The sequence below is a fragment of the Hemiscyllium ocellatum genome, chromosome 29, assembly GCF_020745735.1.
Source record: "Hemiscyllium ocellatum isolate sHemOce1 chromosome 29, sHemOce1.pat.X.cur, whole genome shotgun sequence".
In the NCBI taxonomy this organism is placed as follows: domain Eukaryota; kingdom Metazoa; phylum Chordata; class Chondrichthyes; order Orectolobiformes; family Hemiscylliidae; genus Hemiscyllium; species Hemiscyllium ocellatum.
In genome coordinates, this window is record NC_083429.1 from 44,760,255 (window position 1) to 44,786,435 (window position 26,181).

General features: G+C 43.7%; 2 protein-coding genes across 2 annotated transcripts; one reads left to right on the plus strand and one right to left on the minus strand.

Annotated features, from left to right (window-relative positions):
* Positions 1-3,197: 3,197 nt before the first annotated feature.
* Positions 3,198-16,851, minus strand: trappc4 (trafficking protein particle complex subunit 4). Its single transcript, XM_060846806.1, has 5 exons — positions 16,662-16,851; positions 10,144-10,318; positions 7,420-7,523; positions 6,407-6,533; positions 3,198-3,463 (listed from the first exon to the last, which is right to left on the minus strand). Exons 1-5 carry the CDS (start codon positions 16,834-16,836, stop codon positions 3,385-3,387), a joined length of 660 nt encoding a protein of 219 aa, XP_060702789.1. The 5' UTR covers positions 16,837-16,851; the 3' UTR covers positions 3,198-3,384.
* A 3,081-nt stretch (positions 16,852-19,932) lies between these two features.
* Positions 19,933-26,043, plus strand: rps25 (ribosomal protein S25). The gene is made up of 5 exons (XM_060846686.1): positions 19,933-20,021; positions 21,348-21,443; positions 24,953-25,136; positions 25,482-25,580; positions 25,972-26,043. The coding sequence occupies exons 1-4, from the start codon at positions 20,019-20,021 to the stop codon at positions 25,574-25,576; spliced, it is 378 nt and encodes a 125-aa protein (XP_060702669.1). The 5' UTR covers positions 19,933-20,018; the 3' UTR covers positions 25,577-25,580; positions 25,972-26,043.
* The last annotated feature ends 138 nt before the right edge of the window (positions 26,044-26,181 follow it).

The following is a 26,181-nucleotide window of genomic DNA, read 5'->3' on the forward strand; positions in this document are numbered from 1 at the left end:
AGGCCAGGAAAGACGGGCAGATTTCCTTCCTGACTGAGATGAGCTTTATACTTGAGATCTCTTGAATTTCTTTTATATTTCACTGGGTGCGTATGGATTCTGTATTCCCAAAGGGTTAGTCTGGGCCTCTGGCCCAGCAGATAGGGTGAAATCTTTTCCTAATGGAGCAATGATCAGGGAGAACAGTTTGGAGGTAGGTTTTGGAGGGGATTTGAGAAAGATATTTTCATGTGAAGGGTGGTAGGCAGAACACACTGTCAAACAGCAAGACAGAGGCGGGAACCCTCACAAATATTTAGATGAGCACTTGAAGCAGCACAGCGTACAAGAACACGGGCAAGGGCTTCCTCCGGTGCCCCTACTTCTGAGCTAGGAAACCTGGATTCAAATCCTAACTGATCCAGAGGTGTACAACAACATCTCTAAACAGGTTGTTTGGAAAATACCTACAGAATTATGGGCCGAAGGAATTAGGATAAATAGAGGCTCAACAATGGTCATCGACATGAAAGGCTGAAAGCTCTTTTCCCATCTTTAAGAACTCGAAGAGTCTATTATCACCATGTCACCAACTTCTCCAGGAGTGAAAACATCCACAGGAAAACCCCAAAGCATTTGACCCCTTGTGTATCCCATGTCAGCTGCTATTGAGGAGGGGAAGATTCTAAGGATTTAGCGTCTCATCTGAAACACCGTACCTCCAACAGTGCAGCTCTCCTTGGGTAATAACACGAGAGTTTTAGCCTAGATGTGATTGAATGTATTGTGATTTCAACACAGCTCCTTTCCTGTAGGTCAGGAGATGATATCACTGAGGCACGGCCAATATTCAAATAGGGACATTGTCGTAGTCCAGGCTGACTTAAAAGGCTCACTCACCACTAATTGCTACATGGGGAATACTAACTGCAATGAATAGTAACTCAACTCCACAAACTGAAACTCTCTCATTTTGATTGCACAGTGTTGCTAGTTTATTTTTTTTTAATACTGTATATTCTGAGAGATTGAGAGAAACTGAAACTTCAGCCAAACCGGAGAATAAACCCACAAAACCAAAAGCACCAGAAATTCATTGAGTGAAATCCTGTATTATCTGAGGGAAGACAATTTTAAATAAAATAACCTCTAGTTAGAAACAAATATTTAAGCTAATACTTTACGAAATCAGTTTGCTATAGTACTTAATTTACCAAAGTAGTTAAAATGTAAATCCACTGTCCGCGCTCACCCCAGCCTGGAGGGAATTTCAGATTGGCCCCAAGGTCCCGTACTTCCCACGGGAGCCTGTGCCCCACAACCTGAGCCGCCTCCGGAATTTTAATTTTGTCCCTTTTAAGGACGTAAAAAGGCGGGCCCTGTATCAACTGCTGCTGCACACTGTCTACCTCTTCTCCCTCATCCACCCTCTGGACACGATTTGGCCTGCCCATTTGCCACCGGGCGGTGGGGATCCCCAGGGTAAGGCTCTCTATGTGGGAGTCCTCCCCCTTTCTCTCAGGGATCTGGGGTGGAGGGTGCTGCACGCAGCGGTCCCCTGCAACCGCAGATTGCGGTGGTTCACGGACTCCCAGCCCAACTGCTTGTTCTGTGGCGCTGTGGAGTCCGTGGACCATGTGTCTATTGGGTGTGGGCGTTTGCACTCCCTTTTTGATTTTCTTAAAAACCTCCTCCTCTGTTTTTGATTGCACTTCAGTCCCACGCTCCTGATCTTTGGGCACCCAGTACGGAGGGAGGGCAGGTCTGAAGACCTCCTCGTGGGTCTGCTCCTGGGCCTGGCCAAACTGGCCATAAACAAGTCCAGGCAGCGGGTCGTGAGGGCCGACTGCCTGCCCCTCTTCCGCAGTTACGTTAGAGCCCGGGTGTCCTTGGAGAAGGAGCACGCGGTCTCCACCAACACCCTGGAGTTGTTCAGGGAGAGGTGGGCGCCGCAGGGAGTGGAGTGCATTATTTCCCCCTACAACTCTATTTTGATTTAATCCCTGGCGTCCCCTTCAGTGTTTGATCACACAGCATTGCCCTTTGATGTGAAGGGCACTGCTCGTCACTGGCCACTTGGGCGTTTCCTTTCTTCCTGGTGGTGGAAATTGAATAAAGATTCATACACCTTGTGTCTCTCACTGTGTATCACACCTGCACACACACAACATGGGTGCTGGGGAAAAAATAAGCACTACTGCAGTTAGGCGGTAGTGTGGGGGTTTAAAAAAAAAGGAAAAAAAATTGTAAATCCACTTAATATTTGAGTTCAGTGTCCTCCATGAAATCCCACTTTTCCAAACCAACAGAAAACTGCTTTTGCAATATTGTTGGTCTGTCTACCAGTGAAATCGCTCTGTCCAAGTGCTACATCAAGTGATGTTGGAAACATTGTCTTCTAAAACTTCCTGCTCGTTGCAAAAATGAATGATGATGTTACTTGAATTCTGGTTAGGCCAGTCCAACAATGTGCAGGTCAGGTGAATTGGCCATGCTAAATTGTCCCTTAGTGTTAGGTGCATTACTCAGGAATAAGTTTAGGGTAGGGGAATGGGATTTCTCTTCGGAGGGTCGATGTGGACCTGTTGGGCTGAAGGGCTTGTTTCCACACTGTAGGGAATCTAATCAGTCTATAAACACCAACGAGCTGCTTCCTTCCACAGTACCCTTGCTCCTCCCTAGCCATCAGGCTCCAAACCTTTGCAGGGAGATACCATTCAAACATTTCCACTTGTCTTCCTTTTATTAGAGTTCTCTTTCAGCCTAACTCACAGTTTCTTCTCTGATCACTCTTTTCTCCACTCAGCTTATCCTGTACAGGGTTGCGCACAAGAGTAATAGTCCTAATGGCCTACTGTGATATCCTCAGACAACTTGCCCTTGGGGTCACCCTCAGGACAATGAGAAGGCATTCTCTGATTACGTCTTGGCTGGAACGGTTGAGGTCTTTAAGAGGAGGCTGAAAGTTGCACGAGACATTTGAAATTCAAGAGACAGATCTGAAAACAAACCCAGGTCAGCTGTGACTGTCCTCTGTACGTGATCAACCAGCTTACTGACAACTACCGATCAATCGGCACAAATGATAGCCAATTTGCCAAAAGGGGCAGATGATCTTTATGTCCACAGAACACCAACTCCAGAAAGCAAATGCCCTCAGGAGATACAGAGAATCAAAGGCGGGGATTGGGGAAAGAAGAGATAAAAAAAGTGAAAACTTGTTGGTAACATTATGTTTATTCAAATATTTACATATCCCAGGTCCATATCCATATTACACTTTACTTGCAGGTAGGTTTCTGGTCAATAAGTTTCTATATTTGCAAAAACTTTGAACAAAATATATACATATCAATGCCAGGCACCAACCGCTGGGAGGGTGAGACAGCCTCCCTCCCAACGAGATCAAGACCCTGCTCCGAATGTTCCAGCCTTTTCTGCTATCTCCAAAGCCACTTTCAAATTCTGTTCAAAGAGATCACACCTGCAGATAAAAGGCACTGTTTAAGTAAAAAATAGATTGCAGTTGAGATGAAAGGATTTACTTCAAATTTGACCACACTGTTTTAATCAATACCTCCATTTCTGTCACAGTTCCAACACCCCTGACTGATCTTTCGGAGCCGTAAGGGTCTTCCACAAAAAGGTCAACAAAAACCAGATGCTGTGTAGTTCCATCACTAACTGTGGAAAAGTTTTATGAATATTCCCCGTGGGAATTTTCCACAGGAAGGACTAATGATGGGGAGCAAATCCATTGCCTACATGAGGGGTGCCCAACCTCCGGCTGCAGATCACATGGGACATGGCATTCCGTACAGCCAGTGCTTTACTGGTGGATGAATTTACAGCCCATAGGTTTATATAACATTGTACAGGAAGGACTGAAGACCGGGGGTAAACAAAAATATGTAAGATGGAAGTTTGCTTTCTTTTGAAAGCTTTCTCCCCCCTGTTTTATTTGAAGGTGGAGTTTCAAATACAGGTAAGTTTGAAGTGGCAGATTTTACAAGGTGTTGCAGCTCCTTGCCTATCAGAGTCTCTCTCTCTCTCTCTCGTGTGTACTCCAGGCTGACAGGTGCGTCCGTCTATCAGACAGAGATCCAGACTGTGATTGAAGGAGCAGCGAGCAGTCCAAAGCTCAGAGCCTGAGGCTGTGAGATGAGTTTGGGGGCCGGGTGGAGGAATAAGAGGCTTTTTGGGGGATTCTCTTCAGGAGTAGGGGAAGGAGATGAGAGATACACCATGGGGGCAAGGCAATGAGTGTTAAATGATGGTGGGGAAGTGCAGGTCAGGCCATGATGGTGAAGGGTTCAGGCAAATGTTCAGGCACCAGATCACTCTCACTAATTTCTCTTTCATTTTTAAAAATAAAATCACCTTTTACCAAGTTACAATGAATTCTCTCTGGGAAAAGAAACGTGGCCACTTTATAACTTTGATGCAACAGGATTGCTGGTGGGATTGTAGGTCTGGTTGCAATTTTCAAAGTGGATAGTCCCATGGAGTATCTTTTTAAAGTTCAAGGTGACACATTAAGACAGAATGAGAGTGGTGAGAGAGATGCAGGAAAAGGTATGGGGACGGGGGAAGAGAAAGGAGTGAGAAAGAGGTAAGTAGAGACGAGTGAGAAAGAGGGAAAGGGAGGAGAGTGTGGGGGAGGGAGAGAAGAAAGGGAATTGGGAAAGGGAAAGCCAGCTGTGAGAAAAGGAAAGCCCCAAGCTAAACGTCACCTTCCTTCCCACTCTCATGCAAGTTTTGCCAAGTGTGGCCTACTGAGAGTGAACCAAGATCAGCATTAGTTAAACTGAACTCAATCGCTTGGCCCCAGCCATCACTCTCTTCCTGGTGACCATAAACTACAGCTGGCTTTCCTTCTCTCTCTCTCTCTGCTTCTTAACCAAGCAGGCTAGCCTTGGTTTTGTTATTATGTTTTGTTGCTTGACATGTTTTAAAATTGTCATTGCTATTAAATCACACATTTAAATGATCAATTGATTGTTTTTGATTTATTTTTGGCCAAGTTCAGGTTTCCTGTTGGTGGCGACACAATTCTTTCTGAAATTTGCTCACCAGCTTTCCCGAGAAAAAGAAATAAATAAAAATCAAATATCGCTGTGATATCCTCTACAATCATGTGAAAAGGTTGGACATCTGCTTGACAGTAATAAAAACCACATCCCACTTTAAACCTGGTTAAATCAGCAGGATGGTAATTCCCGATTGATGATTGCGATCTTAGACTATGTCAATACCAAAGTGCTGTTCTGGTGGAGCCTCATGGCTTGGTTTCATAACACATTAAAGCAGCAGTACAGCTTGAATGGCATTTCACCTGCACAGTTTTGTTTCCTTAAAAGTTGTGAACTTATGTAGATTAGATTACTTACAGTGTGGAAACAGGCCCTTCGGCCCAACAAGTCCACACCAACCCGCCGAAGTGCAACCCACCCATACCCCTACATTTACCCCTTACCTAACACTACGGGCAATTTAGCATGGCCAATTCACCTGACCTGTACATCTTTGGACTGTGGGAGGAAACCGGAGCACCCGGAGGAAACCCACGCAGACACAGGGAGAACGTGCAAACTCCACACAGTCAGTCACCTGAGGCGGAAATTCTTCTAATTATCCCTTTGTCCTCAAATGGGTCTCAGGCCATGCAGCTGAGGGAACAGCCTGTTTTCCATCTTGACATAACAAATATGGTCCCACCGCCCCCAAAGACAGCGCTGCCTCAGCAATGTACAAACCCCACCTCATGCAAAAATGCTCAGTGAACGGGATGTGCCAGCCTTTTATGTTCAATATCAAGTACACACTTCTTGAACCTCCTGGGTCCCCTGGTCCACACACTAGTTTACAGAGCAGGACCCTTCCTCGGAGGATTTCACACAAAAGTGGGCCACAGCATCGTAAATCAATCAACCCTTCATTAGGCTTTGCATCCACTTGGCACTTGTTTCAAAGCAGCAGGGTTGACGTTCTGAAAGAGACAGTGTTAACAGTGGGCAAGACTAGAAGGCAGAAAATAACCACTACTGCCATGAGAGAGAAACACAGATGGTAAGTCAAAGGAGCAATGCAGCAGGCAAAAGCAGTGAATCCAACTATTGTTGATACTCTGCTCCTTCCCATTTGGTTCTCGTATAAAATCTACCTAATGAGGTAGCTTAAGCCCAAGCCTAATTAATAACGGTAACAGCAAATTGACAAAACAGGGCAAGATGTTGATCTGAATCTGCAGCCCACCTTTCATCAGACTGGTTAGTGGATAAAACCTGAAAATGTGTTGCTGGTTAAAGCACAGCAGGTTAGGCAGCATCCAAGGAACAGGAAATTCGACGTTTCGGGCCAGAGCCCTTCATCAGGATAAAACCCCCACACTTAAATTTCCTATTCACACCAAGTATTTCAGCCCTACCTGATAGGCATCTCAAGAGAGTAGAATGGATTTTTAAGAGCAAAGTCTGAATAAATTTCATAAATCTTCCGAAGGAGGGAATCGATTCCAGCTTGTCGAGGGTCTGCCAGCACAATGAACTTAATTCCTTTAAGAGTACAGGAGAAAAGAACATTTAAACTCAGAACATCTATCAGGATAACTCACTTGTAATTTCAGCCCATTAGCAATAAACCTCCAGGCCATGTTATAAGAATTACTTAGTATTTGATTGAAAATCCACTCAGAATGGAAATGAGAAACATGACTGGTCTTGATTCTTAACCACATCATACTGCCTCACCTTCATGCCACACAGGAGGCCATTTGGCCCCATATGTACCTGTACAACAACCTAGAATTAGGAATCACTGTTTAAAAATAAAGGGTCACTTATTTAAGACAGAGAAGAAACATTTTTTCATCTAACGGAAGGAACCTGCTTCCCCAAAAGACTGTGGGAGCAGGGTATTTGGCTTTTGAATATTTTTAAATGCAAACTTGGATAGCTTCTAAGTAAGGGGATGAAAGATTGAGTTAAGCAAGAATGTGGAATACCCAGATCAGCTACAATTTATTGAATGACAGAGCAGGCTTGAGGAGCAGAGTGGCCTACTTCTAATTCTTAGGAGTCCTCCTATTAAGCATATGGAGCAAAGGTGGGTATAGGTTACAGACATGATTTCCTGTTTGAAAGTACAAAGGCTTGAGATGAACTACCCTCCTCCTGTTCACGAGTCCGATATATTTCCTCACATCACGACAATCACCTTCAATCAATCAGTCTCTTGTGGTCACTAACTCTTCCGCCACTGGAAACAGTTCCCCCTTATCACTCGTACCAAACTATTTATGTTTCTGAACACACCACAACAAGAAGGGAGAATAAAATCCTTCCCCGAAAACATAACCACATTCTCTTTTCTACAAATAGAGAGAGATGGGTTCGAGCTGAAGTAATCTGAAACTTCAGAAACAGGGAATGTACTACTCACCTGTCAGTGTTTGGAAACAATGCAGTTTGAAGGTGTCTGTTTCCAGCACTTCAATCCCAGAACTTCCAGGTTCAGGTGACAACTGGGAGCCAATTGCAAACAGCCTGAAAGATAGAAATGGAGGTATTTAGGTTCTGACATGTGGACAGTACAAAATCTCTTTAAAAAGCCTCAAAATGGAAAGATAGAGGTAATTAATACAATGTACTCATACAACCATGTTCCGATCTCAATTCCAAACACACTATGTACAGAACATGCTTTTTGCTGGTTTATAACATGAGGGACATGGATAGGGTAAATAGGCAAGGTCTTTTCCCCGGGGTAGGGGAGTCCAAAACTAGAAGGCATATGTTTAAGGTGAGGGGGGGAAAACATTTAAAAGGGACCCAAGGAGCAATGCTTTCACATAAAAGGGCGTTGCATGTATGGAATGAAGTGCCAGAGGAAATGGTGAAAACTAGTACAATTAAGACATAAAAAGCATTTGAATGGGTATGTGAAGAGAAAGGGTTTAGAGGAACATGGGTCAAGTGCTGGCAAACGGAACTAGATTAATTTAGGATATCTGGCTGACATGGACCAGTTGGACTAAAGGGTCTGTTTCCGTGCAATGATTTTATGGCAACTCTATGACTTTATGAAGTGTTAGTCTAACAGTGGTCAGGAATTTCTGAGTCTAAGCAGAATATCCACAGGGACTGCTAACTTTTAAAAGTTAAGATACAATGCTGGAAACACACAGGTCAGTCAGTACCCGGACAGAGAAGTCAATATTTCAGGTGAGATATTGATCTGATGAAATTTCTCTGTCTGAAACATGAACTACAATTTTTTTCAAGTGCTGATATGAATGCTGTGTACTTTCATAAATTTTGGCCTTTATTTCAGCGTTCCAATAGTTCATGACTAACCCTGACAGGTTGGGTGTTCTCAGCCAGACCACCTTGTGAACGTGAGCATCTGCCTGAGTTGATGTCTGTGTGGTTGAAAAGGTGAGACCACAGCATGACTGCATATAGAACCTCCTGCAGTCAGTCCTCGGGATGTGCCAGGGACCCTGCAGAGTTACCTTTCCTTTTGCTTGGACACAGTGGAGCTTTCACTCTCAAATTGGCTCAGGTGAAAAATGGAGCACAATGGATTTCAAATTCATGCTTTTAGCCCATTCTGAACACAAACCCAGCACGTTCATTTCCAACACAATATGCATCTGTGATAGGCCCTTACAGATAAAAGCTTTAATAAGATCAAAGGAAAATGAGATTATGTTACTTCCCTGACTGTACAGGCATTGATCTTTCTCACAGGGTACAATAGGTCTGAAATCATAGCAAAGTTTAATTACTAGCACATTGTTCACAAAGCATTCAATTAACTCTCAGTCCCCATCGTTAGTGGTGCAACCTGACTCTTAAAGAGAGATGTTGTCATCAGTCTGTAGCAGTTCCAGCTGACATCACTCAATTTTTGCAGCTTAATAAAGACATCTCATTGCATCTTCCTTGGGGCTAAGGAAATGCTAGAAAATTGTTCTCTCTATCAAAACTGCCACATGGCACACATGAATACCACGGTAATTGGCTGTCGAGGGAAGTGCCTCAGCTTCTCACATGTCACAGTTGACAGTAAAAACAGAGCCACTGGTAAACTGTAAATCCTATCATTCACGAAGCAGAACAATGGCTCACCCTCTGCTCAGAAGGTTGAAACTTTGAGATTCTAGAACAGAACCTCTGTAAAATCAAGGGGGACACTTAATTACCGGTGAGGACATGCTGCACTTTTAGAAGGATTGGACTTCAGAAAAGACTTTGAGCAGAGGACTTAAATGTTCATATGGGCACAGAGGTTTTAATCAAAAATCTGGGATACATACATTCTAAAAGACAAACATCAAAAGATCATTCAAACCTATTTTTCAAAATCCCCTTTATGGAACATGGACATTGCAGGCTTGGTCAACATTTATTGCCCCTCTCTAATTGCTCTTGGGGGTGGCCATGGTGAGCTGCCTTACAGCTTATGGAGAAAGTGAGGACTGTGGGGGCTGGAGATCAGGGTCGAAAAATGTGGTGCTGGAAAAGCGCAGCAGGTCAGGCAGCATCCGAGCAACAGGTGAGTTGACGTTTCGAGCATGAGCTCCTGAAGATGAAGAGCTTATTCTCAAAATGTCGACTCTCCTGCTCCTCAGAGGCTGCCTGACCAGCTGTGCTTTTCCAGCACCACACTTTTCAACCACTGCCTTGCGATTTATATCACACATGTTCTCTATTTCAAGAGGTGAATCTGTGGTTTGAAAAATCTATAATTCTTTGAAACAAGAGGCTTGGCGGGGGGAAAGAGGAGAGTGAATTCGACAAAATAGTCTGACATGACCAGTGGAGTAACAAAATATTACACCTGAAGGTTCATTCACTTACATATGCTTGTCCAAAGAACTTGCCCACCAGTGCTTCACTTTGAGATGCTCCACTGACAGTTTCAGTCAGTGATGGGTTGCGAGTGTTTCCCACTCACAGGGTCAGGGGGAGGAAGCACATCCTAAGTGGGATATGGGAATGGGACTTAATTCCTATGGGAATTAAATCTGTGGCATTAGCATTAATCTGATCCCTTTGCTAGATATCTATCGTGAGCTAAGTGGCTCTTTATCACAGTTCATAGCCCATGTAAATCATACTGCATTTCTAGCTTAACTATTTTCTCTGAAACAAAACTTACGAATGAAACATGGAGGCCAACATTAACTTCTCATTTGAGGTCAGACGAGGGCGTCCGAAGCGAATGGCCAAAGGGTAATTGTAAGAGGTGTTCAGATATTCCAGCACATCTCGGTTATCTGCTGTGTATCTTCCATTTACATCAAATCCATTAATTGAAAGCACAGCATATCCGACTAAAGCAAAGATGAACGTAGAATTTAAAATCAAAGCAACATTCAAAGTTCACAAACAAAGTTAGACTACCCTTATCAGTTAAGAAGTTTAGAATTTGACAAATCAAAGTACTTGAGAGTATTTACATTTAACTTGGAGAAAGTGAGGACTGCAGATGCTGGAGAGTCAGCATCGAAAAGCACGGTGCTGGAAAAGCACAGGAGGTCAGGCAGCGTCCGAGGAGCAGGAGGGCTGACATTTCAGGCATAAGCCCTGCATCAGGAATGTACCCTTCCTGTTGAAAGAGCTTTTGCCCAAAATGTCAACCCTCCTGCTCCTCGGATGCTGCCTGACCTCCTGTGCTTTTCCAGCATCACGCTCTGAATCAGTACTTACATGAACATGAAAAATAGAATTTATAAACTGAAAAATGTAAATTTAGAGATAAATTCAGGATTCCTCTCAACCAGCAGAAGTGTTCGATTCATGGAAAAACCTAAGTCAAATAGAGTTCTGAAGAACAATAATTTCATTCTGTGTTTGTAACCACAGATGCTGACCTCCTGAAATTCTCCAGCACTTTGTTTTTATTTCAGATTTCCAATGCCAGCAACATTTTTCTTTTAGATAAATCGAGCACTAGGTCTTAGTATTGTTTTGCTGTGGTAGGAAAACAAAAGAAGAGAGAAAAAAAAACAAATTTGTAAAGGACCTTTATATTTTTCAAGTGTATACGTTGAAGTGTAATTACTATTGTTAGAGGCTTGGAGTCACTGTACTACATTAAAAAAGGTGCCATGCAATTGCAGATATTTTGTAATAACCATGCATAACACAAGGTCCCATAAACAATAAAATAAAGCCCATTTTCAAAAGGAAATTGCCCATTTGCTCATATGAGAATTTTTTTTCCTCACAGGATTAAGCCTCTTGGAACTCTTCCTCAAAAGGTGGTAGAGGCATAGCCTTTGAATATTTTTAAAAAGGTACAGGTGATAGACTTTGGTTAAGCAAAAGACTGTTAAGGGTAGGTGGGGATGTGAAGTTGAGGTTACAATTAGATCCGCCATGATTGTATTGAGTAGTAGCGTAGGCTGCAGTTTTCTCATGCACCTAAGGTATGTTGGAGATGTACATCAGCCTAGATTGTGGTTCCAGTGTCAGCCAGAATCTACAATATTCTGATTCAAAGGAAGTATGTGCTAGTGAGACAAATCTTACACACTTTCAGACAATTTGACATGTATTCCCTCAAGGTAAAAACAAGGGCTGCAGATGCTGGAAACCAAATTCTAGATTAGAGTGGTGCTGGAAAAGCACAGCAGGTCAGGCAGCATCCGAGGAGCAGGAAAATCAACGTTTCGGGCAAAAGCCCTTCATCAGGATTCCAGCACCACACCAATCTAGAATGTATTCCAACAACATTTCTTTACACGTACTGCAATCAGGGTTTAAGATAAAACAGTAAAAGTAGTTTTACATACTGGTTTATTGAGATTAATGAAGTGACAATATCTACAACTAACCTCAACACCTCTCGTTAATTCTGATTTCTCTCCATGGATGCTGCCAGACCTACTGAGATTTTCCAGCAATTTCTGTTTCTGATTTCAAGCATCTGCAGTTCTTCAGGTTTTTTTATTTTATGATTAGCTCACTGCCAAATCTCTCCCAGGCATGCCCACCTTGAAGAAGTTCAGCTCCTCTCTTCAAACAGATTTCAGTTCCAATCATTTTTCTTGCCCACCATCATTAATTTCACAGTCGCTCCTGGTGTTTGACAAGATATTTGCTAAAGCTCGTTTCCACTGCCACATCACATTCCTCAGTGACTGCCTCCAGCTCAGGCTCATTCCACATGGATTCCAACTCCGTTTCATCCTTTGTGTTTTGAATCCACCCAGGATCACAGGTATCTCTGTGATGTTCAACATTCCACAGACAGCTGCCCTCTCTGTATCCTGAGATCCCCACACAGAGCCATGCTTCATCAGATACAGACTCTCGACCAGTCTCTCCAACAGCATCGTATCACACTGGCTCAGAGCTACACCGCTTCCCAGTTCCACTTCATCCTTCAGCTCATTCGACATGCTAACAAGAAACTTTTTCTTTTCTTTCCAGGCATCAAGGAATACAAGATGGAACAATTCAGAGATACCCCACAGCCTTCCAGAATATTCCTCCCCTCCCCTAACTCAATCCCCTCTCCCAACCCCACCTTGTCATGTATTTATCATCCAATCTGACCTTCTACTCTCTGATGCTTTCCACTCTCGTCCAGAATTGGAAATGTTTATCGATTTTATTTCCACTTCATATTCACCTTCACCTGGTCCATCTCTGACGCCTCCCTTTCTCAACATCTGTTTCTATTTCTGGGATTAGGTTGGCCACCAATATCCATTACAAACCCACTGACTACCACAGTTATCATGACTATACATCCTCACCCCCAGCTTCCTGTAAAGACTCTATCCCATTCTCTCAGTTCCTCCATTTCTATCACATATGTTCCGATGATACCAACTTCAACAAAGGGCCCTCCAATATATACACCTATTTCTCCAACTGAGGATTCCCAGCACCACAGCTGACAGGTCCCTCAGGCAGGTCTGACCCATATCCTGCACTTTGGCCCTTACCCCCTCTCTTCCCTCCCTCAACAGTGATAGGGTCTCCCTTGTCCTCACCTACTATCCCACCAATGTCCATATCCAGAGGATCATTAATTGCCATTTCTGCCACCGTCAATGGGATGCTACCACCAGACACATATTCCCCTCCTTTATCAACATTCCATGAGGACTGTTTCCTCCAGGACACCCTGATGCACTCCTCCTTCACTCCCAACACCTGTCCAGAGCCCCATTGCATGTTTCCCTGCAACTGCAGGAAGTGTAACACCCGCCCATTCTCTTCCTCCCTCCTCAGCATCCAAGGGCCCAAATGTACCTTCCAAATGAAGCAGTGCTTTACCTACACTTCACTCAATCTAATCTACTGCAATTGCTGCTCACAATGTGGTCTCCTCTACATCCGATAATGAAGCCTAGGCTGGGTGACTGCTTTGTAGAACACCTACGTTCTGTCCGCAAGAGAGACCCGGAGCTTCCTGCTATCTGCCACTTCAACACACCAGACTGTTCCTTGCCCAACATCTCTGTCTCAGGCTTGCTGCAGTGCTCCAATGAAATTCAATGCAAGGTGGAAGAACAACACCTCATTTTCTGCTTGGGAACTCAACAGCCTTCTGGAATCAATATCGAGTTCAAACATTTTAAGGCTTAAGTCACCTCCTCCTATGTCCTTACCCCAACCTCCACACACAAGGCCTTGTTCTCACATGGTCTGTTATTACACACTAACCATTGTTAGCCACAAAAAGTCCACATTAGCAGCCTTTTATTCTTCTAGGAAGACTTATCTTCTCTCCTTTGTCTGTCCAACTGTTCTTCTCTCTCTGTGGGTTCGATCTCCACCTAACATTTACCCCTTAGCCCCTCCTCCTATCCAATCTTCTGCATAAAAACAAACTTTTCCCCAGCTACCATCAGTTCTGAAGAACAACCTGGAATGTTAACACTGACTTCTCTTTACAAATGCTGCCAGACCTACTGAGATTTTCCAGCAATTTCTGCTTTTGTTTCTCAACACCTCCCAGTTCTCTGGTGGAGAACAAATCATTATCCAGTTGCTCTGTTGGAAATGCTTGTGGGTGTATCGTGGGCAAGGGCAGCATCTAACATTTTCATGAATTTACACTGATAGCTGGCTAGATTCATCCGTAAACAACAATTGCAATGGGGATCAAAAAAGCAGCTACAAGAGTAGCTACAGGCTGAAAATTCTTTGGGAAGTAACTCACCTGACTACCCCAAAACCTGTCCAATGCCACACATAAGCAGCTGTAATGGAATACTGCACACTAACAATACTTGAAAAGTCTCAACATCATCCAGGACAATGCAGTCCATTCAACTTGCACCATCACCTTCAACATTCGCTGCTCTGCCCATCCCATCCCCTTCCACATAATGGCACTGTGTACCATCTGTAAGATGTAGTGCAGCAACTCAAAGCCCCTTTTGACAGCCTTTCCAAACCCATAACACTTAAAAGGCCAAGGGAAGCACATAAGTGGGCATAGCATTCCCTGCAAGTTCCCCTCCAAGCTACACGCTTGGAAATTATATCCCCATTCCTTTCTTGTTGTTCAGTTTGGGTAATTATTTAGCTAGGACAAAATCCTGGAACTCCTTAACAGCACTTTGTGTACCCTACAGCCTGAGAACTGGAATGTTTCAAGACGACATTTGGATACAGAACTGACTCAAAAGGTAGAAGACAGAGGGTGGTGGTGGAGGAGGATTGTTTTTCAGACTGGAGGCCTGTGACCAATGGAGTGCCACAAGGATCAGTGCTGGGCCCTCTACTTTTTGTCATTTACATAAATGATTTGGATGCGAGCATAAGAGGTACAGTTAGTAAGTTTGCAGATGACACCAAAATTGGAGGTGTAGTGGACAGCGAAGAGGGTTACCTCAGATTACAACAGGATCTGGACCAGATGGGCCAGTGGGGCTGAGAGGTAGCAGATGGAGTTTAATTCAGATAAATGAGAGATGCTGCATTTTGGGAAAGCAAATCTTAGCAGGACTTATACACTTAATGGTAAGGTCGGAGGGAGTGTTGCTGAACAAAGAGACCTTGGGGTGCAGGTTCATAGCTCCTTGAAAGTGGAGTCACTGGTAGATAGGATAGTGAAGGCGGCGTTTGGTATGCTTTCCTTTATTGGTCAGAGTATTGAGTACAGGAGTTGGGAGGTCATGTTGCGGCTGTACAGGACATTGGTTCGGCCACTGTTGGAATATTGTGTGCAATTCTGGTCTCGTTCCTATTGGAAAAATGTTGTGAAACTTGAAAGGGTACAAAAAAGATTTACAAGGATGTTGCCAGGGTTGGACGAGGGTTGAGCTACAGGGAGAGGCTGAACAGGCTGGCGCTGTTTTCCCTGGAGTGTGGGAGGCTGAGGGGTGACCTTATAGAAGTTTACAAAATTATGAAGGGCATAGATAGGATAAATAGACAAAGTCTTTTCCCTGGGATTGGGGAGTCCAGAACTAGAGGGCATAGGTTTAGGGTGAGTGGGGAAAGACATAAAAGAGACCTAAGGGGCAACTTTTTCGTGCAGAGGGTGGTATGTGTATGGAATGAACTGCCAGAGGAAGTGGTGGAGGCTGGTACAATTGCAACATTTAAGAGGCATTTGGATGGGTACATGAATAGGAGGGATTTGGAGGGATACGGGCCGGGTGCTGGCAGGTGGGACTAGATTGGGTTGGGATATCTGGTTGGCATGGACGGGTTGGATCAAAGGGTCTGTTTCCATGCTGTACATCTCTATGACTCTATAAGACAGTTCATTCCCACCTTCTCTAGGGCACTTAACAATGGGCAAGAAATACTGTACTGGCCTAACTAGTGACACCCACAAACCACAGAAATATGAACAGACGAAAACAGAAATTACTGGATAAACTTAGGAAGTCTGGCAGCATCTGTGGAAAGAAAACAGAGTTAACGTTTAGAGTGCTGTGACCCTTCTTCAGAACATTTTTAAAAATTAGTTTATTAAAGGCACAATAGCTCAGTGGTTAGCACTGCTTCCTCAAAGCACCAGGATCCCAGGTTCGATTCCAGCCTCAGGAGACCGTCTGTGTAGAGTTTGTACGTTCTCCCAGTGTCTGCGTGGGTTTCCTCTCACACTCCATAGACGTGCAGGTCAGGTGAATTGGCCAGGCTAAATTGCCCATAGCTTAGGTGCATTAGTCAGAGGGAAATGGGTCCGGGTTACTCTCCGGAGGGTCGGTGTGGACTTGTTGGGCTGAAGTTCCTGTTTCCACACTGTAGGGAATCTAATCTAATCTAAAATACAACAGAAGCAGGCATCCATGTAGCAAACCAACCACAAGAGAGCACAACCCATGAAAACATGGTAAGTATTTAACAGAGCTGCTTCCCTACAACCAACTGAAATTCAGGTGCAGAACTCAGTAATACTGCCACACATTAAACAATCCAAAATACTTATCTTCAATTTCACAGAAACGGATATAAAAAGGGAGAAGCTGATACTTTTCAGCCATTCCCCCAATTCCTAGTGGCAGGTGCAGCTAAACTTGAAGCGAAATGTTGTCACTTATTGGAAGAATGTAATGACTGAAAAACGGTAAATTAACTGTAATGAGAACATTTGGTAAGATGTCAAACTGCTAGTGTCTCGTTAAAGTCCTTCTATCCACTAGGCCTCAGGATTCTAACGGTCTTTCCCAGCAGCAGGGGCCGCCTGTCGGTCCTCACCTTTGATACCGTCTCTCTGACCAAAGGACACCACAACACGCTCATCGTACACCTTGAGCACCAGATCGAGCGGGTAACTAAAGGTTTTCTCCACATCGTTGCGGGGCGAGTAGTTGTCATACTGATAAATGAGGCCGCCGGCCTTATTCACCACATAAACACTGTAGACGACCATGGCTGCACCTGTCGACGGACGCCGGGAATTGTAGTCCTGCCCCGCAGATGCTCAATGGATTGCCTACAACACCCAGGGGACAGCGGGGTGGTATTTTGAAAGGATGCTGGGTGATGTAGTCCACTGTCCCACATTCAACCAGCAGGGTGATAAGGTAGACTACAAATCCCAGGGAGCAGCGGGCAGCAGAAGCTGTGGATGATGGGAAATGTAGTTCACACTCGATAGCGTTGCAGGGGAGCGTCGATCTTGCCCACGGACAACCAAGTCCCAGGAAGGTGGTGCCGGGAGATGTAGTCCTCTTGATGGAAGCTGCACAGTACAGAGATTACAACCCGAAGGGCTACCGCCTGCACCTTCTAAGCTTTCACATTGAATTGAAAACTTTCCATCCGTACAGCAACTTTCATGTTCACCAAAATCCCAAAGTTAGATTCCATACAGTGTAGAGACAGGCCATTTGACCCAACATGTCCACACCAACCCTCGAAGAGTAACCCAACCAGACCCATTTCCCTCTCATGATGCAATTTAGCCCGTCCAACTCACCTGACCTGCAGACATGGGGAGAATGTGCAAACTCCATGCAGTCACCCACAATGGGAATTGAACCCAGGTCCCTGGTGTTGTGAGCCACCATGCTGCCCCACTTTTACAGCCAATGATTTAATTTTCAGGTATACTATGTTTTAATGTCTTTACCACAACAGTTAAACTATGCACAGCAAGCTCCCAAAAGCAGCAATATTATAGTAAGGGTTATGTATTTATGATGTTTATTATGGGATTTATGTTGACCAGGCCATAGTCCATAACTATAAGCAAAATACAGAATATTCTGGAAGTCTTGAGATAAAACAGAAAATGCTTAAGACACTCAGCAGGTCTAACAGTATCTGAGAGAGGAAGAGTTAAGAGTTCAACTCCAATTTAACACTTTTTAGTAGTTCTGAAGTATTATATCTATTTCTTTCTCCATACACAATGCAAGATCTGCTGATTTTCCATTTTTGCTACAGAAGTGAGTAGTTGGTTGCTTCTGTTTGAATAGGATATATTTTCACCATGAGGGGCAAACAATGCATCTACTTAATCCCTCATTTAAAATATGAAACTTGGGTCAATGTGTCACTCTCAGTGTAGTATTAGGAGTGTTAATCTGATTTTTTTTTGTTGTTCATCCTTCTCATTTGAGGCTATGAAATAAGCCAAATCTGATTGCCGACTGGCTAATGCAGCATAGGTAATCCAGTCTGTCAGTAGCAGCTATCAACAAAACAACTATCCAAGTAGTCCACTCTCTTCCTTCATCTTTATTTATTTTGCAACTCAAGTATTTATCAATTAAAAATCATTAATATTTTATGTAAATTTATCAAAAGGCATCTTCAATACTTCCATTCATACTTTAGGAGCCATCTTGAAATATTGAGTCCCTTTTACGCAATGCAGTGTCATAAACAGGGTGGCACAGTGGCTCAGTGACTAGCAATGCTGCCCAGTTAGGGACTGGGTTCAATTCCACTATCGGGTGACTGTCTATGTGAAGTTTGCAAGTTATAGAGTCATACAGCAGGAAACTGACTTTTCAGTCTAACTTGTACATGCTAACCAAATTTCCTGTCTGAAATTAGACAAAACACAGTGGGCTACTGAACAGACCTCCGGGCTGAAAAACAACCATACACCACCACTCTATTTGTATCTAGTTAACAAGGTCTTCGTGAATCTTGTGTGATCTAACTTTACTAATCAGTCTACCTTGTGAAATGTGAAACCTTGTTAAAGGCATATCTGCTTGTGTTTCCTCCCATAATCTCAAGATATACACGTACAAGGATTGGTTATGAGAAATGCAGGGTTTGGGGGCATAGGTCTGGGTGGGATGCTCTTCAGAGGGTCAATGCTGTGGCAGAGCATGTGTGAGGATAGTGGGCTGACTGGCATGTATCTATGCTGTAGTCATTCTGAGGTAATGAGAAAATAAAATGCAAAAGATTGCAAGATAAATAGATGGTAGGGATAGGGGTAATCAAGAAATGATGTGGAGCTTGTACTTTAATATTGATGTTTATTGTGATTTTCTTCTTGGACTAAGAGGCCTGGGTTCAAGTCCCATCAGCTCAAGAGGTGTGTAATAATATCACTGAACAGCTTGACTGAAAAACAGGTTAATATTTTTGGGGGGGAAGAGGTAAATATTAGTTAATTAAAGCCTTGGGGTGAGGGGGTGAAAGGTCAATGTCAGGATCCTATTGGCTGCAAAGTTAAAAATTACACAGATTTAATTGGAAGCACTAGCTTTCTGAGCGCCGCTCCTTCATCGGGTGGTTGTGGAGGACACAATTGTAAGACACAGAATTTAGAGCAAAAGTTTACAGTGTGATGTAACTGAAATTATATATTGAAAAATACCTTGATTGTTTGTTGAGTCTTTCATCTGTTCGAATACCATGATAGTTTCACTTCTTTCATACGTAAATCACAAAACTTTTTTTCAAAATTACATTCTCAGGTTAACTGTAACAATTGGTGTTAGCCAGACAATATGTTGAAGGTGTTAGCCCCCCCCTCCGAGTTCTCTGCCTGTGCCATAATGTTTAAACTAATTCTAATCTAAAAAGTGAGATAACAGAGCCTTACATGAATTCACCCGGTTTTTGAGCAAAGTACAATGTAACTCTGCAAGTACAAATTCACCCCACAAATGTGTATGTGTGTGTGTGTGAGTGTGTGTCTGGGGTGGGGGGTTGTGAATGAGAGAGAGAGAGAGAGTGTATATGAGAGTGTAAAGTGTCTTAAGTCTGTGAGGGGGTGAGTCCAGAGAAAGTGGTGGATGCTGGTACATTTACAGCAGTTTGTTCAGTACATTGCATCAGTTATATGACCCTTTGGTCTTTTACTATAAACTCTGTGTCCCATGATCCTGCCCCAGTAACCCCCTGATGAAGGAGCAGCGCTCAGAAAGCTAGTGCTTCCAATTAAACCTGTTGGACTATAACCTGGTGTTGTGTGTGTTTTAACTTTGTCCACCCCATCACTATATGCTGCAGGCTTGGGCCTACAGAGGGGTGTGACGTCACTTCCGCCAGCAGGACCGGAAGTCGTCGCCGTGCTGGGGTTTCCCGGGCTGCGGTGGCAGGGGCTCTTCCTTTTCGGCTCCGACATCTTGAAGCAGCAACATGGTGAGGGAGCGGGGAATGAGGCACCGCGGCCTAGGGAGTGGGGGAAGCAGGCAGCTCCCCGGCCCCCTCCCCTGCTGCAGTCAGGGGGAGGGGGAACTCAATAAGAGAGGGGTGGGGGGCGACCCCTCTCCCTGGGCCGCCCATCGGCTCCATCCCCCGCCACATCCTCCCGGGCCTTGTCGCCCCGGGCTCGTGTTGGAGCTGAGAGGGGAAGAGGCCGGAGCCACGCTTCCAGCAACCACCCCCTCCCCAACCTGGACAATCCCCCCCCCCCCCCAACCTGGACAATCCTCCACCCCCCCCCCCCCCCCCCAACCTGGACAATCCTCCACCCCCCCACCCCCCCCAACCTGGACAATCCTCCACCCCCCCCCCCCAACCTGGACAATCCTCCACCCCCCCCCCCCAACCTGGACAATCCCCCACCCCCCCAACCTGGACAATCCCCCCCCCCAACCTGGACAATCCTCCACCCCTCCCCCTCCCCAACCTGGACAATCCCCCCCCCCAACCTGGACAATCTCCCCCCCCCCCAACCTGGACAATCCCCCCCCCCCCAACCTGGACAATCCTCCACCCCCCCCCCTCCCCAACCTGGACAATCCCCAACCTGGACAATCCTCCCCCCCCCCCCAACCTGGACAGGCCCCCACCCCTCTCCCTGTGAGAGCCAGCCTGGGGCCTCCCCTCCCCTTGGGCAGGGGGAGTGCACAGCAAACTTAACATTTAGTTAATAATCACCCAGATGTGATTCATTATGATCATTCCGTCTGTTACTGGCGACGTGCATTACCACCTCGGGATGGGATCATCCATGGTCTTACTGTATGGAAGGGCCGAATGGCCTACTCCCTATGTTAAGGGCGGGTCTGGTTGATGGTTGCCACAGTATTAGGGTCAGAAACTTGCTCAGACTCTCCCGGGACGGCTGTTTTAAAAAAAAAATAAACCGAAGCCAGACCCTTCAAGAGTTAAATGAACCAATGTTCCTCCAACAATCCATCCACAAATGTCAGTTTTTTGATTGTAAATTTTTAAACCTGTGATTTCCTTCTGTGATGAATCAAAGGGATGTGGAGGAAAGGTGAGCAGATGGGTGTTTGGTCACAGGCTGAGCAGTGTGGTCTCTTTCAAAGGTTTCTTAAATCACGTGGAAAAGGGGCTGATTTCCCTGTTTGAACAACTGGTTTTTAAATAGTTACTTTGGGTTGTAGATTTAAGTTAATCCAGTTTTAGAAGTTTTTTTATTGAATGAGTATGCAGTATGATTGTAAGTTGCTGTTATATGTTTGCTTTAATCTTTTATCAAATCTGATCTGCTCCTAGCCTCCAAAAGATGATAAGAAGAAGAAAGATGGAGGTAAAGGAGGCAAAAAGGATAAAGATCCAGTAAACAAGACTGGGGGCAAGGCCAAGAAAAAGGTATGCATTATCTTGTTTGAGTTGAAAAGCAAAAAATTCACGCTGCTGCAAACATGCAATCCAAAGTATTTCAGTTCGCATCTGCTGAGCGAACTGTGCCAAGAAAACTAATATTTACAATGCAAAGTGTTACCTGAATTATTACCTTTTCTGTCATTTTCTTTGCAGATGCTATCCGTCTTGTCGAGCATTTTCTTTAGGTCTTGTGGTTGTATGTTTATTTTCTGACCAAATGGGTGGCACGGTGGCGCAGTGGTTAGCACTGCTGCCTCTCAGCGCCAGAGACCCGGGTTCAATTCCCACCTCAGGCGACTGTATGGGGTTTGCGCATTCTCCCGTGTCTGCGTGGGTTTCCTCCCACAGTCCAAAGATGTGCGGGTTAGGTGAATTGGCCATGCTAAATTGCCCATAGTGTCAGGTGAAGGGGTAAATGTAGGGGAATGGGTCTGGGTGGGTTGGTGTGGACTGGTTGGGCCGAAGGACCTGTTTTTCACACTCTAAGTAATCTAATTTAATCCAAATGCTGCTACGTGTATGCAGACGTCAACTTGAATTTACTATGGTTGGTTATGGAATGGTTGGATCAATCAAGTTAGAATTTTGCCAGCTGAAGTAAAGGAGAGGTACAAAGTACATATGTTGCTGTTGGTAGTTTTCACCTTTTCATACTGCTTGTACCAGCCTAATCCTGGGTCAGGCATGGAAACTGGTGAGCTTTGTCTTCTGTTTTCTTGGAAAGTGTAACTGCAGGATCGCATAAAGTTGTAATGCCCACTTTATTTTTAAAGATAAAATCCCAATTTAAATGTGCCAATTAAATTATTCCGTTAAATATGAGTACTTCACAAAAATCATTCCGTATGTTGGAGTACAAATACTATTGGAAGAAAATATTGAACAAGATGGCACCGGTCAGCAAGGTTATTGGATTAGTCTTGGTATTGCTTACAAGATTGGGCAAATGAGTCTTAGGATCAGTTTCATCTTTTCTCTGTAGCCAGAAAGAGACTAATCCCCTTCACGAAGAATCTTGAGCAAAGTGTTAACACTTCCTTTCAAATCTGTACCTTTTTTCTTTAATTGCGACTGGGCATTGTGTGTTCTTTTGAGTAACGTGACCCATTCTTAATCTGTTGATTAAGTTTAAATGTTTAAATGTGGCTCCATCACAACTGAATCTATCCCTCTTCCTCCCTCAAAATTAACCTAGTTATGGTTATCCTCACGACCACTTTTTGTATCCCTTTCCAACCAGTAATTCTTTACATGTCAGGATTGAACATTTAGTATACATTTACCTAAATGTGTCTCTGAAACTTAAGTTTGAATTTATTTTGCTGCAGTGGAAGATGCCTTTCTCACGACTAGTTTATCAAATGACCATCGTGACAAGTTACTCATAGTTAAAATGTGATGTCTAGATGCATACATGTCAGAGATTTGACAGACCAGGCGTGTTCACTGGAGATTAGCGTAAGAAGTGTCTTGATGGAAATAAATTGAGGGTCCATAACAGGGTGCATTTAGAATGGAATCATGGAGTCATACAGCACGCACATAGACCTTTCAGTCCAACCCATCCATGCGAACCACATTTCCCAAACTAAACTGTTCCACTTGCTTTTGGGTATGGCCCATATCCCTCCTAAAACTTTATTATTCATGTACCTGTCCAAATGTGTCTCAAATGTTGTAACTGTGCCTGCATCTACCACCTCTAACCATTCATTCCACTGTGCAAAAATGTTGCCCTTCAGGTCCCTTTTAAATATTCTCACCTTCCCTAGGGAAGGTGCTATTCACCTTATCTGTGCCTGTCATGATTTTATAAACCTTGATAAGGTCACCCCCCTCAACACACTATGGTCTAGTGGAAAATATGTCAGTCTATTCAGCCTCTACTTATAACTCAAACCTTTCAATCCTGGCAATATCCTTAAATCTTTTCTGAATCCTCTTTAATCCTTTAAAAATATATTTCCTATAACAGGATAACTAGACTACACAGTACTCCAAAAGTGGTCTCATCAATGTCCTGTACAACCTCAACATGATGGCCAAACTGCTATACTCAATGATCTGAGCAATGACGGCAGCAATAAACACCTTTTTTAACCTACCTGTGATGCAACTTTCAAAGAATCCTGTATCTGAACCCATAGGTCTTTCTGTTTGACAATATTAATAAAACCTGTATAAATCTTGCCCTTAATCGTTTACCAAAATGCAGTACCTCTATCCAAGTCAAACTTCCATCTGCCACCACTCAGCCCATTGGCCCAATAGATCTAGATCCGTTTGTAATCTTGGATAATCTTCACTGAACCACCAAATTTGGTGTCATCTGCAAACTTAGTAACTATGCCTCTTAAATTCTCATCCAAGTTATTTAATAAGTTACATAACAGTGGACCCAGCACTGATTCTGGTGGTGTATCACTGGTCACAGGCCTCCGATCTGAAAAACAGCTCTCTCCCATTACCTTCTGTCTTCTACTGTCAACCAATTTTGTAGCTAGTTGGCAAGCTCTCCCTGAATCCCATGTGACCTAACTTTACTAACCAGTCTACCATGTGCAATCTTGTCAAATGTGAGACAGTTTCCCCACACACATGATCAATTTTTTTTCCTCTTCCAAATCCATTTAAATCCTATTTCTCAAACCTCTCCAACAACCTATCCTCCACTGATGTCAGACTCGGGTCCCATGTTCTTGCAGTCTTTCTTAAAGGCACAACAGTAGCCATCCTCTGGCACCTCAGCTGTGGCTGTAAATGATACAGACACCTCCGCTAGGGACTGTGAAATTTCGTGCATAACTTCGCACAATGTCCTGGGATACACTTGGATCAGGTCCTGGAGATTTATCTACCTTTGGAAAAAAAAACCCCAAAGAACTCCAAGCATCACCTCTTCTGTAACGTAGACTGTTTTCAAGCCATTAGTGCATATTTCTCCCAAGTTCCCTCTACAACCAGCAGTCACTCCTTACAGACAAGACGAAGATATTTTTCTCTCCAGTGTCAAGTTTTAGGAAGTCTCCCCCAAAGATGGCAGAAGCAGATCCTTTGAATATTTTTAAGGCAGAGGTGGATTGTTGGCAAGCAAGGGTGTGTGAAAAGCTATCATGGGTAGGCAGGAATATGGAGTGATCTTATTGATTGGCAGATCAGGTTTGATGAGGTTGAATGGTCTACTCTTAATTTCTTTGACTATGCCTCAAGTAACAAGCAATCTTGTTTAGGGCATCTTCAATTCATTGATAATTTTACCATGGTGTCAAATCGACTCTACTATAGTGTTTTGGTTCATTCAAATGGATCTGCTGCCCACTTTGTACGCCAGACAAATGTTAGCATGAACATGCTATTATATAGTGGGGTTGTAATTACTTGATGTCACCAGATTTTTTATTTCCAGTTGAGTGATCTGATCCTTGTGTTTTTATTAAAGCTGTGGTTGTGTTGCAGCCTACTAACCACAATCTTTGTTTTCTACAATTGAGTAGAAGTGGTCAAAAGGAAAAGTAAGAGACAAGCTGAACAACTTGATCCTGTTTGACAAAGCTACATACGATAAGCTGTTGAAAGAGGTACCTAACTACAAACTCATCACGCCTGCAGTTGTCTCTGAAAGGTTAAAAATCAGAGGTTCACTGGCTAGAGCTGCCCTCCAGGAGCTGCTTTCAAAAGGTAATCTTTCACGTTCCTATATTCTAATGCTACTTTTTCCAACATACCTTTGGTGTGTGATGTGGTTGAGGTTTAGCTAAGACCAGGTATGGTCGCATAATTGGCAGAGCAGGTTTGCAGGGCTGAATGGGCTACTTACTAGTGGCTAGTTTGTTTCTTTGTTCATGCCTCAAATGAAAAATTATTCAACCAGTGAAAGAGTTCATTGTCTCTGAGTTGGAGGAGATTAATCAGGTTTTAGCATATTTACCTGTTGACAAACAGTATTTCATTTTGCATAGTCAGCAGTATTTGAGACTGCTTGTATTCCTGGCCTTTTCAATATCTGTATTGTTTTTTCCCCAGGCATGATCAAGTTGGTGTGCAAACATAGAGCACAGGTTATCTATACACGAAATACCAAGGGTGGTGATGCACCTGCTGCAGCAGATGATGTGTAATAAGGTACAGTGTTTCTAAATACATGCTAGTCATGATGCTTTTTAACTTTTGTGGATATGCTGATATGAGCAAATCAAGTTTGCTTTGGAGCTAGCTGTTAATGATTGTTTTACCCCTTTCTGAGGGATGAATGATAAGCTCCTCTCTCATGAAGAGAAATGTTGTGTACATCCTGCACGTGTTCAGTGTACAGCACCCTGGGGCTGAGGTTCTCCTGCAGCTAGTAGTGTGTGACAAATGTTACTATGGCACCTTTTTGGTAAAACAACTTGGGACAGTGAGATGCAAGGCTATATTTGATGAAATAATTTACTTATAGATAAAGATATTTATTAAATTGAATGATCACTTTTGGGTTTAGTTTTCTGCTAAACATTGTAATTTTCTTTTTCAGGTTCTGGAATGGATTTCAAGTGATGCTATTTAGATATTTCAGTAAAATTAGAAATAAAATTGTCTTTAACAACATTTGCATTGGTGTTTTTTCTCAGTCATGGGAAGTGAGTGGCACTGGCAAGGTGTGTATTTATTGCCCATCCCTAAATGTCCTCAAAGGTGGTGTATGGACATTTAGTGCTGTTAAAGGTTAGTGTGCCCATGTGAG